The 16,260-nt window shown below is 46.1% G+C and overlaps 1 protein-coding gene across 6 annotated transcripts in view; it reads right to left on the bottom strand.

The window, feature by feature from the left end:
• LOC138364638 (tripartite motif-containing protein 5-like) overlaps positions 1 to 16,260 on the bottom strand; it is a 162,171-nt gene that overhangs the window by 34,930 nt on the left and 110,981 nt on the right. For 4 of the 6 annotated variants that reach the window (XM_069324598.1, XM_069324600.1, XM_069324602.1 and 1 more), the window contains one exon: positions 5,788 to 5,850. The exons of the other annotated variants lie outside the window; for them this stretch is intronic. In XM_069324598.1, coding sequence (XP_069180699.1) covers positions 5,788 to 5,850 — 63 coding nt within the window. The remainder of the gene's footprint in view (positions 1 to 5,787; positions 5,851 to 16,260) is intronic. 6 annotated transcript variants of the gene reach the window in all.

The following is a 16,260-nucleotide window of genomic DNA, read 5'->3' as shown; positions in this document are numbered from 1 at the left end:
ACACACACACAACCACCACACGCACAACCACCACACGCACAACCACCACACACACAACCACCACACACACAACCACCACACACACAACCACTACACACAACCACCACACGCACAACCACCACACACACAACCACCATACACACCACCACCACACACACAACCACCACACACACCACCACTACACACACCACCACACACACTCACAACCACCACACTCACAACCACCACACTCATAACCACCACACTCACAACCACCACACTCACAACCACCACACTCACAACCACTACACTCACAACCATCACACTCACAACCACCACAAACACACACAACCACCACACACACACACACAACACACACACAACCACCACACACACACACACACAACCACCACACACAACCACCACACACACAACCACCACACTCATAACCACCACACTCACAACCACCACACTCAAAACCACCACAATCACAACCACCACACTCACAACCACCACACACACAACCACCACACACACAACCAGCACACTCACAACCACCACACACACAACCACCACACACAACCACCACACACACAACCACCACACACACAACAACCACACACACAACCATCACACTCACAACCACCACACACACAACCACCACACTCACAACCAGCACACACTGTTACGAACCCGGATCCAGCGTTCGTGCCTGGAGCAGTGACAAACACGCCATCTGTGGGTCAGCTCCCGAAACCCCCGCCAAACGAACGACGACACCTAGTGAGGACAGCGTGTACTGGCCTCGAGGACCAGTTTCCAGTCTGGTTCAGCGCTCAACACCGCCGCTCCTGACCTCTGGTGAGGTGGTGCTCCGACAACAGCGCCATCTATGGAGTGGATATGTCGGGCGTTTGTATCTGAGCCTGTGAGTGTGGTGTATTAGTGTCCCGGTTATTAATGACGTGTCTGCTTACAGAGCCGACCTGGGACCATTGTGTTGAAGGTGGAGTCAGTCTACCCGAGGCAGCCAGTCTCCATACAGTGAAGTTTGCTGCAGCTGTTGTGACGTCGTCCCCCCGGAAGAACACTGTGGTGTGTTAAGCCTGCCAGTGGAGTGGCAGTGGAAGGATTTACCCGGGACCGACGGTTGGAGACGATAATCCACTGGGGTATTGAGGACAGGAGGGTGATTGGTGATATCACACGAGACTCCTGTCTAGGGCGTACCCCTTATATCGTTCGTGGAGTGGCCGTACCAGCCTTGGTGGCTCAGTACCTGCCAGCAGACCTGCTGGACGTGTGGTTGACGGCCTCCACGACGGTGCCCCCAGTGGACCTGTGTTGTGGCTGACCTGTGGCCAGGGTAGGCTCGGCGTTCTCAGAGGACACGTCTTGAGGCCACGAAGAAAGCACCGCGGACTCGGCACCTAGCTTCTTGATCAAGAGTCTTCAGCAGAAGACTACAGTGTTGATCCCCTTGTAAAGTGTTAATACCCCTCCCCCTTGTGTACTCTTTTATTGTATATATTTAAACGGTGAAGGTTATATTATATTATATTAAGTTCTTACCTTTCTTTCCCTACTCCCTTTAAGTTACTTGCGTCACGGATCGCATCCCTTGATAGCCTCTACTGGCTTGGGGCCGGATATATATCTTCCTCTAACTACATCAGAGTAAGAACCCCGTTGCGTCCCGAGAGGGCCGTAACACACACACAACCACCACACTCACAACCAGCACACACACAACCACCACACTCACAACCACCACACTCACAACCACCACAATCACAACCACCACACTCACAACCACCACACACACAACCACCACACTCACAACCACCACACACACACAACCACCACACTCACAACCACCACACACACACAACCACCACACACACACACAACCACCACCCACACAACTACCACACACACACAACCACCACAATCACAACCACCACACACACACAACCACCACACACACACACAACCACCACACACACACACACACACAACCACCACACACACACACACACACAACCACCACACACATACACACACACAACCACCACACACACAACCACCACACTCACAACCACCCCACACACACAACCACCACGCACACACACAACCACCTCACATACACACAACCACCACACTCACAACCACCACACCCACAACCACCACACTCAACCACCACACTCACAATCACTACACCCACCACCACACACACACACAACCACCACACACACAACCACCACACACACAACCACCACACACATAATCACCACACACACAACCACCACACACTCAACCACCACACACACACAACCACCACACACACAACCATCACACACACAACCATCACACACACAACCACCACACACACACATAACCACCACACACATACACACACAACCACCAAACACACATATAACCACCACACACACACACAACCACCACAGACAACCACACACTCACACAACCACCACACTCACACAACCACCACACTCACACAACCACCACACTCACACAACCACCACACACACACACAACCACCACACACACACAACCACCACACTCACACAACCACCACACTCACACAACCACCACACACACACAACCACCACACACACACAACCACCACACACACACAACCACCACACACACAACCACCACACACACAACCACCACACACACAACCACCATACACACAACCAACACACACACAACCACCACACACAACCACCACACACACACAACCACCACACTCACAACCACCATACACACAACCAACACACACACAACGACCACACACAACCACCACACACACACAACCACCACACACACAACCACCACACACACAACCAACACACACACAACCACCACACACAACCACCACATACACAACCACCACCACACACACTACCACCACACTCAAAACCACCATACACACAACCACCACACACACAACCACCACACACACACAACCACCACACACACACAACCAACACACACACAACCACCACACACAACCACCACACACACAACTACCACACACAACCACCACACACACACACAACCAACACACACACAACCACCACACACACACAACCACCACACACACAACCATCACACACAACCACCACACACACAACCACCATACACACAACCAACACACACACAACCACCACACACACAACCACCACACACACAACCACCACACACACAACCACCACACACACAACCACCACACACACACAACCACCACACACACAACCACCACACACACAACCACCATACACACAAGCACCACACTCACAACCACCACACTCACACAACCACCACACTCACACAACCACCACACTCACACAACCACCACACTCACACAACCACCACACACACACACAACCACCACACACACAAGCACCACACTCACAAGCACCACACTCACAACCACCACACTCACACAACCACCACACTCACACAACCACCACACTCACACAACCACCACACACACAATCACCACACACACACAACCACTGTCGGAAAATCCGACACCATTTAATATATCATACAGATAATAGCTGTGTTGTATAAACAAGTTACCCATAGAAAACGTAACTTGTAGTGGAATTACCGTCTAAAGAAAACGGGATATCATCACCACATACTATTATAATTCACCACCTATTATGGTGGGAATTATTCTTAAATACATTAGTCTTTGGACTTTACCATCATAAAAACATCTTATATAAATTAACTTAATTATCAATATTAAAGTAGAGTAAATGTGACCCTTCTATCACTTTCTGAAATCTGGACAATGTCAGCCAGGCGTCAGTGAGGAAGGAGGGGCAGCCATTGTTGTGTCACATCCGAGACGCGTGGAGCAAATTCGGCTCCTATCATATCTGGACAATGTCGGCCAGGCGTCAATAGTATGGAGTGTTAGACGCAGCCATTGTTGAGACTAGACCAGAGGCTCACACGGGAGCAAATTCGGCTCCTGTTAATTTACTTGGACGTAGTGTTATGGAAACCAGAAGTGTACCATTATCAACACGCTGTCTACAAATCAAGTTAAGTGTTCTTTCCGAAACCCATTATCTTTCATGTATGGCCATTAATGTCATTATATAGGGTGTTCCGGTTAGAGCACGACATAGCCTCAAACTAAAGGTAATTAAGCCAGGTCTTTATTGTTCCATGTATAGTGTTTTCTCTGATATAGCTTGTCATATATAGAACCTGGCTTCACAGTTAGCGCCTTTTTGACAGGTCAAGACGAGGAAGACTTTGTGCACCAGTTACTGGGTGATGGAAGCTACCTCAAAGAGGATAATTTGGTGTCTACACCCTAGTTATACCTGGTGGACTAACCTGCTGTACTATAAGATAAGGAACCTCTTCAATGTATGTAGTTAATACTGTAGTTTGATTGGCTGCATATATATAAGTATAACCCCCCTAATGTGTAGAGGATCGATTTGTGAGATTATGAGATTATTGCAGAAATACAGTCCACTTAACATCATACAAATTGCTATTGAAGTATACAAATTAACGTAAATATAAATTCTATATATATTCATATAAATTAAATAAATATAAATCTCACAGGTCGGTTCCCACATTATTTGGTCCTTCGAACCGGATGACGGATTATTTGATCCTATGAACCCACATTTGGTCATCTTAGTACCGGATGAACCAGTTAACCAGTGGATTCATTAAATATACTAGTGCAGTGTTATTTAAACAAAAGCCAGCAGTCAAAGACGGCAGCGGCGTTACCTCGTGAGAGTTCACGAGCCCCGCTCAGTTCAGATCAGCTTCGTCAGCGGTTTCATGCACACCCACAGATATTTGGTGGCGTGTTATTTCGTGAAATGACAGCGCTAATATAGAAGCCAGCCAAATTAGTGACTGTGTCTTCGCGATATTGTTCACGGATTTCGTGGTGTTACATTTCGCGAGAGATTATCTACGAATTTTGTGGAGTTTATTTCGCGAGGTCACTAATAATATTTAATACTTCTTGATAATATTAGAAGTTTCATAGAGGCTAATTAAGAGGCTATTATCAATAATTGTGTATATTATTTCTCCAAAATAGAGAATTATTTAATATATATTGCACTAGTGATCACAGTATAATATTTACTAATTGCCAACCCACAACAGGGTAGGATATGACTAGTTGAACTATTATTGCTCATCCTAGTCCCATTATTACCATAGTCAGTTGTACTATATTCAACAACCTAACACCATTAATGAATGGTCCAGACCCTATTTTGGGTGTAATTTTTATCAACTCGAATTGAGTTGTATATATAATAATTTACTTATGATCATTACACCTTTGAGTGATTAATTAGTGTCTCTACCATCCTGGGTTGATATAGAAGAGCTAACCTAAAGGTACTTCCAGTGACACTGGTTTATCACTCAAATCATTAGTGTGTATGATTGTATACATATAATGTGTATTAATTTTAAGTGCTAACCTCTAGTAGAGGTAGGATTATTGCCTAGTGAGTTCAGAATTTAACCCTAGGCTACCATTAGTACTTGCTCACAATTTATGAGCCAGTGGTGCCCAATTAACAAGTCACCATGACTAATCCACAGAAAGCAAAGCGTGCTTTAATAGCAAGCAAACGCCAACTAACAAGGGATCTCAACCAATATGAACAGTTGTTATATGAGCCTGTAATTAATTATCATCGGTTGAAAATACCACTGTTACAGATTCAAACCCAATTGCATATATTGAAAGCAAATAGGAAATCTTACCAAAATCAGGTCCACGACGACGACGACATAGTAGTTGAAGATGTGGAACCATTCCTGTCTGACCTAGCACAATATGAAGAAGAAACTCAAGGCAGGTTGGAACATTTACACAGGATAATTGAATCAGAACAATTAGCAAGTACATCAAATAAAGTAGATAATCTTATGGATGATCTGGATCTTTTTGAGAATAAATGTCAAGCCAGATTAGATCCTTTAATCAACAAGGATAAAGCTTCACCCAGTAAAGCTTCACCCACTACAGCTTCACCTAATATTATACCACCAGAAATTAAGCAGTTCTCAGACAATTTATCCACAGTCTCTGTGGTTTCTGAAAACCCAATACCTGAGGCTACTAAGTTAACATGCCTCCAAACTAGAGGTGAAGCTGAACCAGTAGTAGAAAATGTAAATGAAAATAGCGACAGCACTAATTTCCCAGTCCAGCCTCCTAGGAATAATGCTGGCAATGAGAAAACTGTCATACATCTAGTACTACAATTGCTGGATTTACCTCAACCTGATCAGACTGCTGACTCATTACAATCCTTCAGCATGGAGTTTGAGTCGCTACTAAGAATATTCAGTCTTAAGGTTGATATAACTACTAGTGAATGGATGACCAAAGTAGTCCTTCAACGAAAATTGTCCAGCGACATACTAGATGAATTATATACACATCAACATAACACCATCCTGACAGTACAGGACATCACTGAAGGTTTACATTCCATCATAAACAAACGACGAGCAAATGAGGAAGTTAAAGCCTCATGCAAGCCTTCAGAAATAGAAAATAAGAGTCAATTAAAGGGTAAAACAACTACCCCAAATAAACATCAACCAATTACTCAAACATCAAGTTGCAGAAAATCTGACAATGCAGCAGCATCCTCCAAGCCTACTGTTACTAGTTCATCCAAACCGGTAACTTCCAAATGTGCAGTAGGCTGGGGGACATGTATGTTCTGCAAAAAGAAACATTCAACATACCGTTGTGCTAAATATCCAACCAGAGACACTCGTATGGAGCGACTCCAGGAATTAGGGAGATGTGCAAGGTGTCTCAAGTCACACAACATAGACTATTGTGATACCCAATTCAACACCTGTAACAGGTGTAGAAGAGGTAGGCACCATGCAGCACTGTGCAAATATACGAAATTAACGTATTCAAGACCCAAGGTGGAAGATAGCATTCCCACCACAGTACAGTACTGCAAGGTGCAACCAACAAAGAGTGTCCAATCAGCAAAGTCTAAAGGTAATACGACTTTGCCTACTGCCCAAATTACCATCCTGAATAAGAGGGCCAAGGTCCATACCCATGGGTTGTTTGACCAAGGATCCCAAAGAACATATGTCACTAAAAAGTTGGCAGATGAACTACAATTAAGGCCTGTAGCCCAGATGTCATTCAACATCTCAGGGTTTGTAACAGATGCAGGACCTCAAGTCTACCAGGTGGTACAACCATCAGTACGCTTAGGCAGGTACGTCTGTCGAGTACAAGCCATTGTGGTGGACAAAATACCAGTAGACCTACAAGTTCAAGGTCTGAGAGCAACAGCCAAATTCCTGAGAAATGGAGGAATAAAATTGGCAGATAATATAAAGTCTGATCACCTCACTGACTTCGGTCTCCTTGTTGGGACAGACTATTGTCATCGATTCATCGGTAGCCCTACTAAATATCAGGGCATAACCATGTTAAACTCTGCAGGAGGTAAATTACTCTCAGGCCCAGTAACAAGCCTGAGGAGACCTATGCCTGCAGATAAACAATACTAGTAGAAATCTAAATTTGTCAGCTGATTATATTTCTCCAGTAGCATTATACTAAGGAGATTACAGCTGACTATACCAACAGAGGTTGATGTTAGTATCATCATTTAAAGCTGGAGATGAGTTCATGAGGCCTCAATGGCAAATCAGTGAACAGTAGCCTAAAACAGCTACAAGTCACTGCGACCAATGTCAATGAACCCACTGCAGTCTCAGAACCATACTTTACTTTAATGATGAGCTATTCAATCTTCTGAATCAATTAACTAAATTAAACCCCAATAAATCTGATGACTGATTTGATACATTTATTATTTAATCAAGATGTATTCCATGGGCCTCAGTGTTTATATATCAGTGACCAGTTACCTGAAGAAACTTCAAGTTATATCTAATGTCACTGATCTCACTGCAGTCCCTGAATCATACTTGACTGTAGTACTTGATCACATTCAGTCTTCTGGGTTAAATAATATGTATAAGGCTTGAATATTAGCCTTTCAAGAGTTGACAGGGAAATGAAATCGCATTAGACTTCTAACCCCTGCAGCCGTACGGGACATCCGTCCTGTACGAACAGACACACAAATGTGTGATTACTAACTACTAACATCAAATTAATCTAATAATTCGAAGGAGGAGTATCGGTGTTCGTCTGTTCTAAATAGGACTTCGACCCGTGAGCAGCCCCTGGGGAATTATGTCGGAAAATCCGACACCATTTAATATATTATACAGATAATAGCTGTGTTGTATAAACAAGTTACCCATAGAAAACGTAACTTTTAGTGGAATTACCGTCTAAAGAAAACGGGATATCATCACCACATACTATTATAATTCACCACCTATTATGGTGGGAATTATTCTTAAATACATTAGTCTTTGGACTTTACCATCATAAAAACATCTTATATAAATTAACTTAATTATCAATATTAAAGTAGAGTAAATGTGACCCTTCTATCACTTTCTGAAATCTGGACAATGTCAGCCAGGCGTCAGTGAGGAAGGAGGGGCAGCCATTGTTGTGTCACATCCGAGACGCGTGGAGCAAATTCGGCTCCTATCATATCTGGACAATGTCGGCCAGGCGTCAATAGTATGGAGTGTTAGACGCAGCCATTGTTGAGACTAGACCAGAGGCTCACACGGGAGCAAATTCGGCTCCTGTTAATTTACTTGGACGTAGTGTTATGGAAACCAGAAGTGTACCATTATCAACACGCTGTCTACAAATGAAGTTAAGTGTTCTTTCCGAAACCCATTATCTTTCATTTATGGCCATTAATGTCATTTTATAGGGTGGGCCGGTTAGAGCACGACATAGCCTCAAACTAAAGGTAATTCAGCCAGGTCTTTATTGTTCCATGTATAGTGTTTTCTCTGATATAGCTTGTCATATATAGAACCTGGCTTCACAGTTAGCGCCTTTTTGACAGGTCAAGACGAGGAAGACTTTGTGCACCAGTTTCTGGGTGATGGAAGCTACCTCAAAGAGGATAATTTGGTGTCTACACCCTAGTTATACCTGGTGGACTAACCTGCTGTACTATAAGATAAGGAACCTCTTCAATGTATGTAGATAATACTGTAGTTTGATTGGCTGCATATATATAAGTATAACCCCCCTAATGTGTAGAGGATCGATTTGTGAGATTATGAGATTATTGCAGAAATACAGTCCACTTAACATCATACAAATTGCTATCGAAGTATACAAATTAACGTAAATATAAATTCTATATATATTCATATAAATTAAATAAATATAAATCTCACAGGTCGGTTCCCACAACCACCACACACACAACCAACACACACACAACCACCACACACACAACCAACACACACACAACCAACACACACACAACCACCACACACACAACCACCACACACACAACCACCACACTCACAACCACCACACACACAACCACCACACACACAACCACCACACACACAACCACCACACACACAACCAACAGACACACAATCACCACACACACAACCAACACACACACAACCACCACACACACAACCACCACACACACAACCACCACACTCACAACCACCACACACACAACCACCACACACACAACCACCACACACACAACCAACACACACACAACCAACACACACACAACCACCACACACACAACCAACACACACACAACCACCACACACACAACCACCACACACACAACCAACACACACACAACCACCACACACACAACCAACAGACACACAACCACCACACACACAACCAACAGACACACAACCACCACACACACAACCAACAGACACACAACCACCACACACACAACCACCACACACACAACCAACAGACACACAACCAACACACACACAACCACCACACACACAACCACCACACACACAACCAACACACACACAACCAACAGACACACAACCACCACACACACAACCACCACACACACAACCAACAGACACACAACCACCACACACACAACCACCACACACACAACCACCACACACACAACCAACAGACACACAACCACCACACACACAACCACCACACACACAACCACCACACACACAACCAACACACACACAACCACCACACACACAACCAACACACACACAACCAACACACACACAACCAACACACACACAACCACCACACACACAACCAACAGACACACAACCACCACACACACAACCACCACACACACAACCAACACACACACAACCAACAGACACACAACCACCACACACACAACCACCACACACACAACCAACAGACACACAACCACCACACACACAACCACCACACACACAACCAACACACACACAACCAACACACACACAACCACCACACACACAACCAACAGACACACAACCAACAGACACACAACCACCACACACACAACCACCACACACACAACCACCACACACACAACCAACAGACACACAACCACCACACACACAACCACCACACACACACAACCAACACACACACAACCACCACACACACAACCACCACACACACAACCAACAGACACACAACCACCACACACACAACCACCACACACACAACCACCACACACACAACCAACACACACACAACCACCACACACACAACCAACACACACACAACCACCACACACACAACCACCACACACAACCAACACACACACAACCACCACACACACAACCAACACACACACAACCACCACACACACAACCACCACACACACAACCAACAGACACACAACCACCACACACACAACCACCACACACACAACCACCACACACACAACCAACACACACACAACCACCACACACACAACCAATACACACACAACCACCACACACACAACCACCACACACACAACCACCACACACACAACCACCACACACACAACCACCACACACACAACCAACACACACACAACCACCACACACACAACCACCACACACACAACCAACACACACACAACCACCACACACACAACCAACACACACACAACCACCACACACACAACCAACACACACACAACCAACACACACACAACCACCACACACACAACCACCACACACACAACCACCACACACACAACCAACACACACACAACCACCACACACACAACCAACACACACACAACCACCACACACACAACCAACACACACACAACCACCACACACACAACCAACAGACACACAACCAACAGACACACAACCACCACACACACAACCAACAGACACACAACCACCACACACACAACCACCACACACACAACCAACACACACAATCACCACACACACAACCAACACACACAATCACCACACACACAACCAACACACACACAACCACCACACACACAACCAACACACACACAACCACCACCTTGAGGCTACCTTGAGGTGCTTCCGGGGCTTAGTGTCCCCGCGGCCCGGTCGTCGACCAGGCCTCCTGGTTGCTGGAATGATCAACCAGGCTGTTAGACGCAGCTGCTCGCAGCCTGACGTATGAGTCACAGCCTGGTTGATCAGGTATCCTGTGGAGGTGCTTATCCAGTTCTCTTGAACACTGTGAGGGGTTTACCAGTTATGCCCCTTATGTGTGGCGGAAGCGTGTTGAACAGTCTCGGGCCTCTGATGTTGATAGAGTTCTCTCTCAGAGTACCTGTTGCACCTCTGCTTTTCAACGGGGGTATTCTGCACATCCTGCCATGTCTTCTGGTCTCATGTGGTGTTATTTCTGTGTGCAGGTTTGGGACCAGCCCCTCAATTATTTTCCACGTGTAAATTATTATGTATCTCTCCCGCCTGCGCTCAAGGGAGTACAGATTTAGGCTCTTTAGTCGGTCCCAGTAATTTAGATGTTTTACTGAGTGGATTCTAGCAGTAAAGGATCTCTGCACGCTCTCTAGGTCAGCAATTTCTCCAGCTTTGAAAGGGGCTGTCATTGTGCAGCAGTACTCCACTCTAGATAGCACAAGCGTTTTGAAAAGTATCATCATCGGTATAGCATCTCTAGTGTGAAAAGTTCTTGTTATCCAACCTGTCATTTTTCTTGCAGTTGTGACGGCTACTTTATTGTGTTCTTTAAAGGTAAGGTCTTCCGACATGAGTACACCCAGATCCTTTACATTGCCTTTTCGTTCTATGATATGATTTGCCTGAGTTTTGTACGTGGTTTCTGTTTTTATATTTTCAATTTTTCCGTAGCGCATGAGCTGAAACTTATCCTCGTTGAATACCATATTATTTTCTGTAGCCCATAGAAAGACCTGATCTACATCTGATTGGAGGTTTGCCGTGTCCTCTATGTTGCCTACTCTCATGAAAATCCTAGTGTCATCTGCAAAGGATGATACAGTGCTATAGGTTGTGTTCTGGTCTATGTCCGATATGAGGATGAGAAAAAGTACTGGAGCAAGCACAGTACCCTGGGGGACTGAGCTCTTCACGGTTGATGGGCTGGATTTTATTTTGTTGACTATTACACATTGGGTTCTGTCAGTCAGGAAATTGTAGATCCATCTGCCTATTTTCCCGGTAATTCCTTTTGAACGCATTTTATGTGCAATAACACCATGGTCACATTTATCAAAAGCTTTTGCGAAATCTGTGTAAATTACATCAGCGTTTTGTTTGTCTTCCATAGCATCTAATGCCATATCATAGTGGTCCAGCAACTGCGACAGGCAAGAGCGCCCTGTTCTGAAACCATGTTGTCCGGGGTTATGGAGATGCTGTGATTCCATGTATTTTGTGATCTTACTTCTTAGCACTCTCTCAAAAATTTTTATGATGTGCGATGTTAGTGCTATCGGTCTGTAATTTTTTGCCTCTGCCTTATTTCCTCCTTTATGGAGTGGTGCTATCTCTGCTGTTTTTAGTATGTCAGGGATAACGCCAGTATCTAGGCTTTGTCTCCACAGAATGTGAAGGGCCTGCGATAGTGGTTTTTTACAGTTCTTGATGAATATGGAGTTCCAAGAATCCGGGCCTGGTGCAGAGTGCATAGGCATACTGTTTATGGCTTCTTCAAAATCTAGTGGAGATAGGGCGACGTCTGATATGTGATTTGATGTTGGTATCATAACCATTTCAAAATTCATTTTCACCACACACACAACCACCACACACACAACCAACAGACACACAATCACCACACACACAACCAACACACACACAACCACCACACACACAACCACCACACTCACAACCACCACACACAACCACCACACACAACCACCACACTCACAACCAACACACACACAACCAACACACACACAACCACCACACTCACAACCAACAGACACACAATCACCACACACACAACCACCACACACACAACCACCACACTCACAACCAACACACACACAACCACCACACACACAACCACCACACTCACAACCACCACACACACAACCACCACACACACAACCACCACACTCACAACCATCACACACACAACCACCACACACACAACCACCACACTCACAACCACCACACTCACAACCACCACACACACAACCACCACACACACAACCACCACACTCACAACCACCACACACACAACCAACACACACACAACCACCACACACACAACCACCACACACACAACCACCACACTAACAACCACCACACACACAACCACCACACTCACACAACCACCACACACACACACAACCACCACACACACAATCACCACACACACTCAACCACCACACTCACAACCACTATACACACAACCAACACACACACACAACCACCACACACACACAACCACCACACACACACAACCACCACACACACACAACCACCACACTCACACAACCACCACACTCACAACCACACCACTCACAACCACCACACTCACAACCACCATACACACAACCACCACACACACAACCACCACACACACACAACCACCACACACACACACAACCACCATACTCACAACCACCACACACACAACCACCACACACACAACCGCCACACACACACACAACCACCACACACACACACAACCACCACACACACACAACCACCACACACACACACAACCACCACACACACACACACAACCACCACACACAACCACCACACACACACACACAACCACCCCACACACAACCACTACACACACACAACCACTACACACACACACACACAACCACCACACACACAACCACCACACACAACCACCACACACACAACCACCACACACAACCACCACACACACAACCACCACACACACAACCTCCACACACACACACACACACACAACCACCTCACACACACACACAACCACCACACACACACACACACACACAACCACCACACACACACACACACAACCACCACACACACACACACACACACAACCACCACACACACACAACCACCACACTCACACAACCACAACACTCACACAACCACCACACACACACAACCACCACACACACAACCACCACACACACACACACAACCACCACACACAACCAACACACACACACACAACCACCACACACACAACCACCACACACACAACCAACACACACACAACCACCACACACACAACCAACAGACACACAACCACCACACACACAACCAACAGACACACAACCACCACACACACAACCAACAGACACACAACCACCACACACACAACAACCACACACACAACCAACAGACACACAACCAACACACACACAACCACCACACACACAACCACCACACACACAACCAACACACACACAACCAACAGACACACAACCACCACACACACAACCACCACACACACAACCAACAGACACACAACCACCACACACACAACCACCACACACACAACCACCACACACACAACCAACAGACACACAACCACCACACACACAACCACCACACACACAACCACCACACACACAACCACCACACACACAACCAACACACACACAACCAACACACACACAACCAACACACACACAACCAACACACACACAACCACCACACACACAACCAACAGACACACAACCACCACACACACAACCACCACACACACAACCACCACACACACAACACACACACAACCAACAGACACACAACCACCACACACACAACCACCACACACACAACCACCACACACACAACCAACAGACACACAACCAACAGACACACAACCACCACACACACAACCACCACACACACAACCACCACACACACAACCAACAGACACACAACCACCACACACACAACCACCACACACACAACCAACACACACACAACCACCACACACACAACCACCACACACACAACCAACAGACACACAACCACCACACACACAACCACCACACACACAACCACCACACACACAACCACCACACACACAACCAACACACACACAACCACCACACACACAACCACCACACACACAACCAACACACACACAACCACCACACACACAACCAACACACACACAACCACCACACACACAACCAACACACACACAACCACCACACACACAACCAACAGACACACAACCAACAGACACACAACCACCACACACACAACCAACAGACACACAACCACCACACACACAACCACCACACACACAACCAACACACACAATCACCACACACACAACCAACACACACAATCACCACACACACAACCAACACACACACAACCACCACACACACAACCAACACACACACAACCACCACCTTGAGGCTACCTTGAGGTGCTTCCGGGGCTTAGTGTCCCCGCGGCCCGGTCGTCGACCAGGCCTCCTGGTTGCTGGACTGATCAACCAGGCTGTTAGACGCAGCTGCTCGCAGCCTGACGTATGAGTCACAGCCTGGTTGATCAGGTATCCTTTGGAGGTGCTTATCCAGTTCTCTTGAACACTGTGAGGGGTTTACCAGTTATGCCCCTTATGTGTGGCGGAAGCGTGTTGAACAGTCTCGGGCCTCTGATGTTGATAGAGTTCTCTCTCAGAGTACCTGTTGCACCTCTGCTTTTCAACGGGGGTATTCTGCACATCCTGCCATGTCTTCTGGTCTCATGTGGTGTTATTTCTGTGTGCAGGTTTGGGACCAGCCCCTCAATTATTTTCCACGTGTAAATTATTATGTATCTCTCCCGCCTGCGCTCAAGGGAGTACAGATTTAGGCTCTTTAGTCGGTCCCAGTAATT

This window comes from Procambarus clarkii, chromosome 14 (genome assembly GCF_040958095.1).
Source record: "Procambarus clarkii isolate CNS0578487 chromosome 14, FALCON_Pclarkii_2.0, whole genome shotgun sequence".
Taxonomy (NCBI): Eukaryota; Metazoa; Arthropoda; class Malacostraca; order Decapoda; family Cambaridae; genus Procambarus; species Procambarus clarkii.
This window is presented reverse-complemented; position numbering and strand designations above follow the sequence as displayed.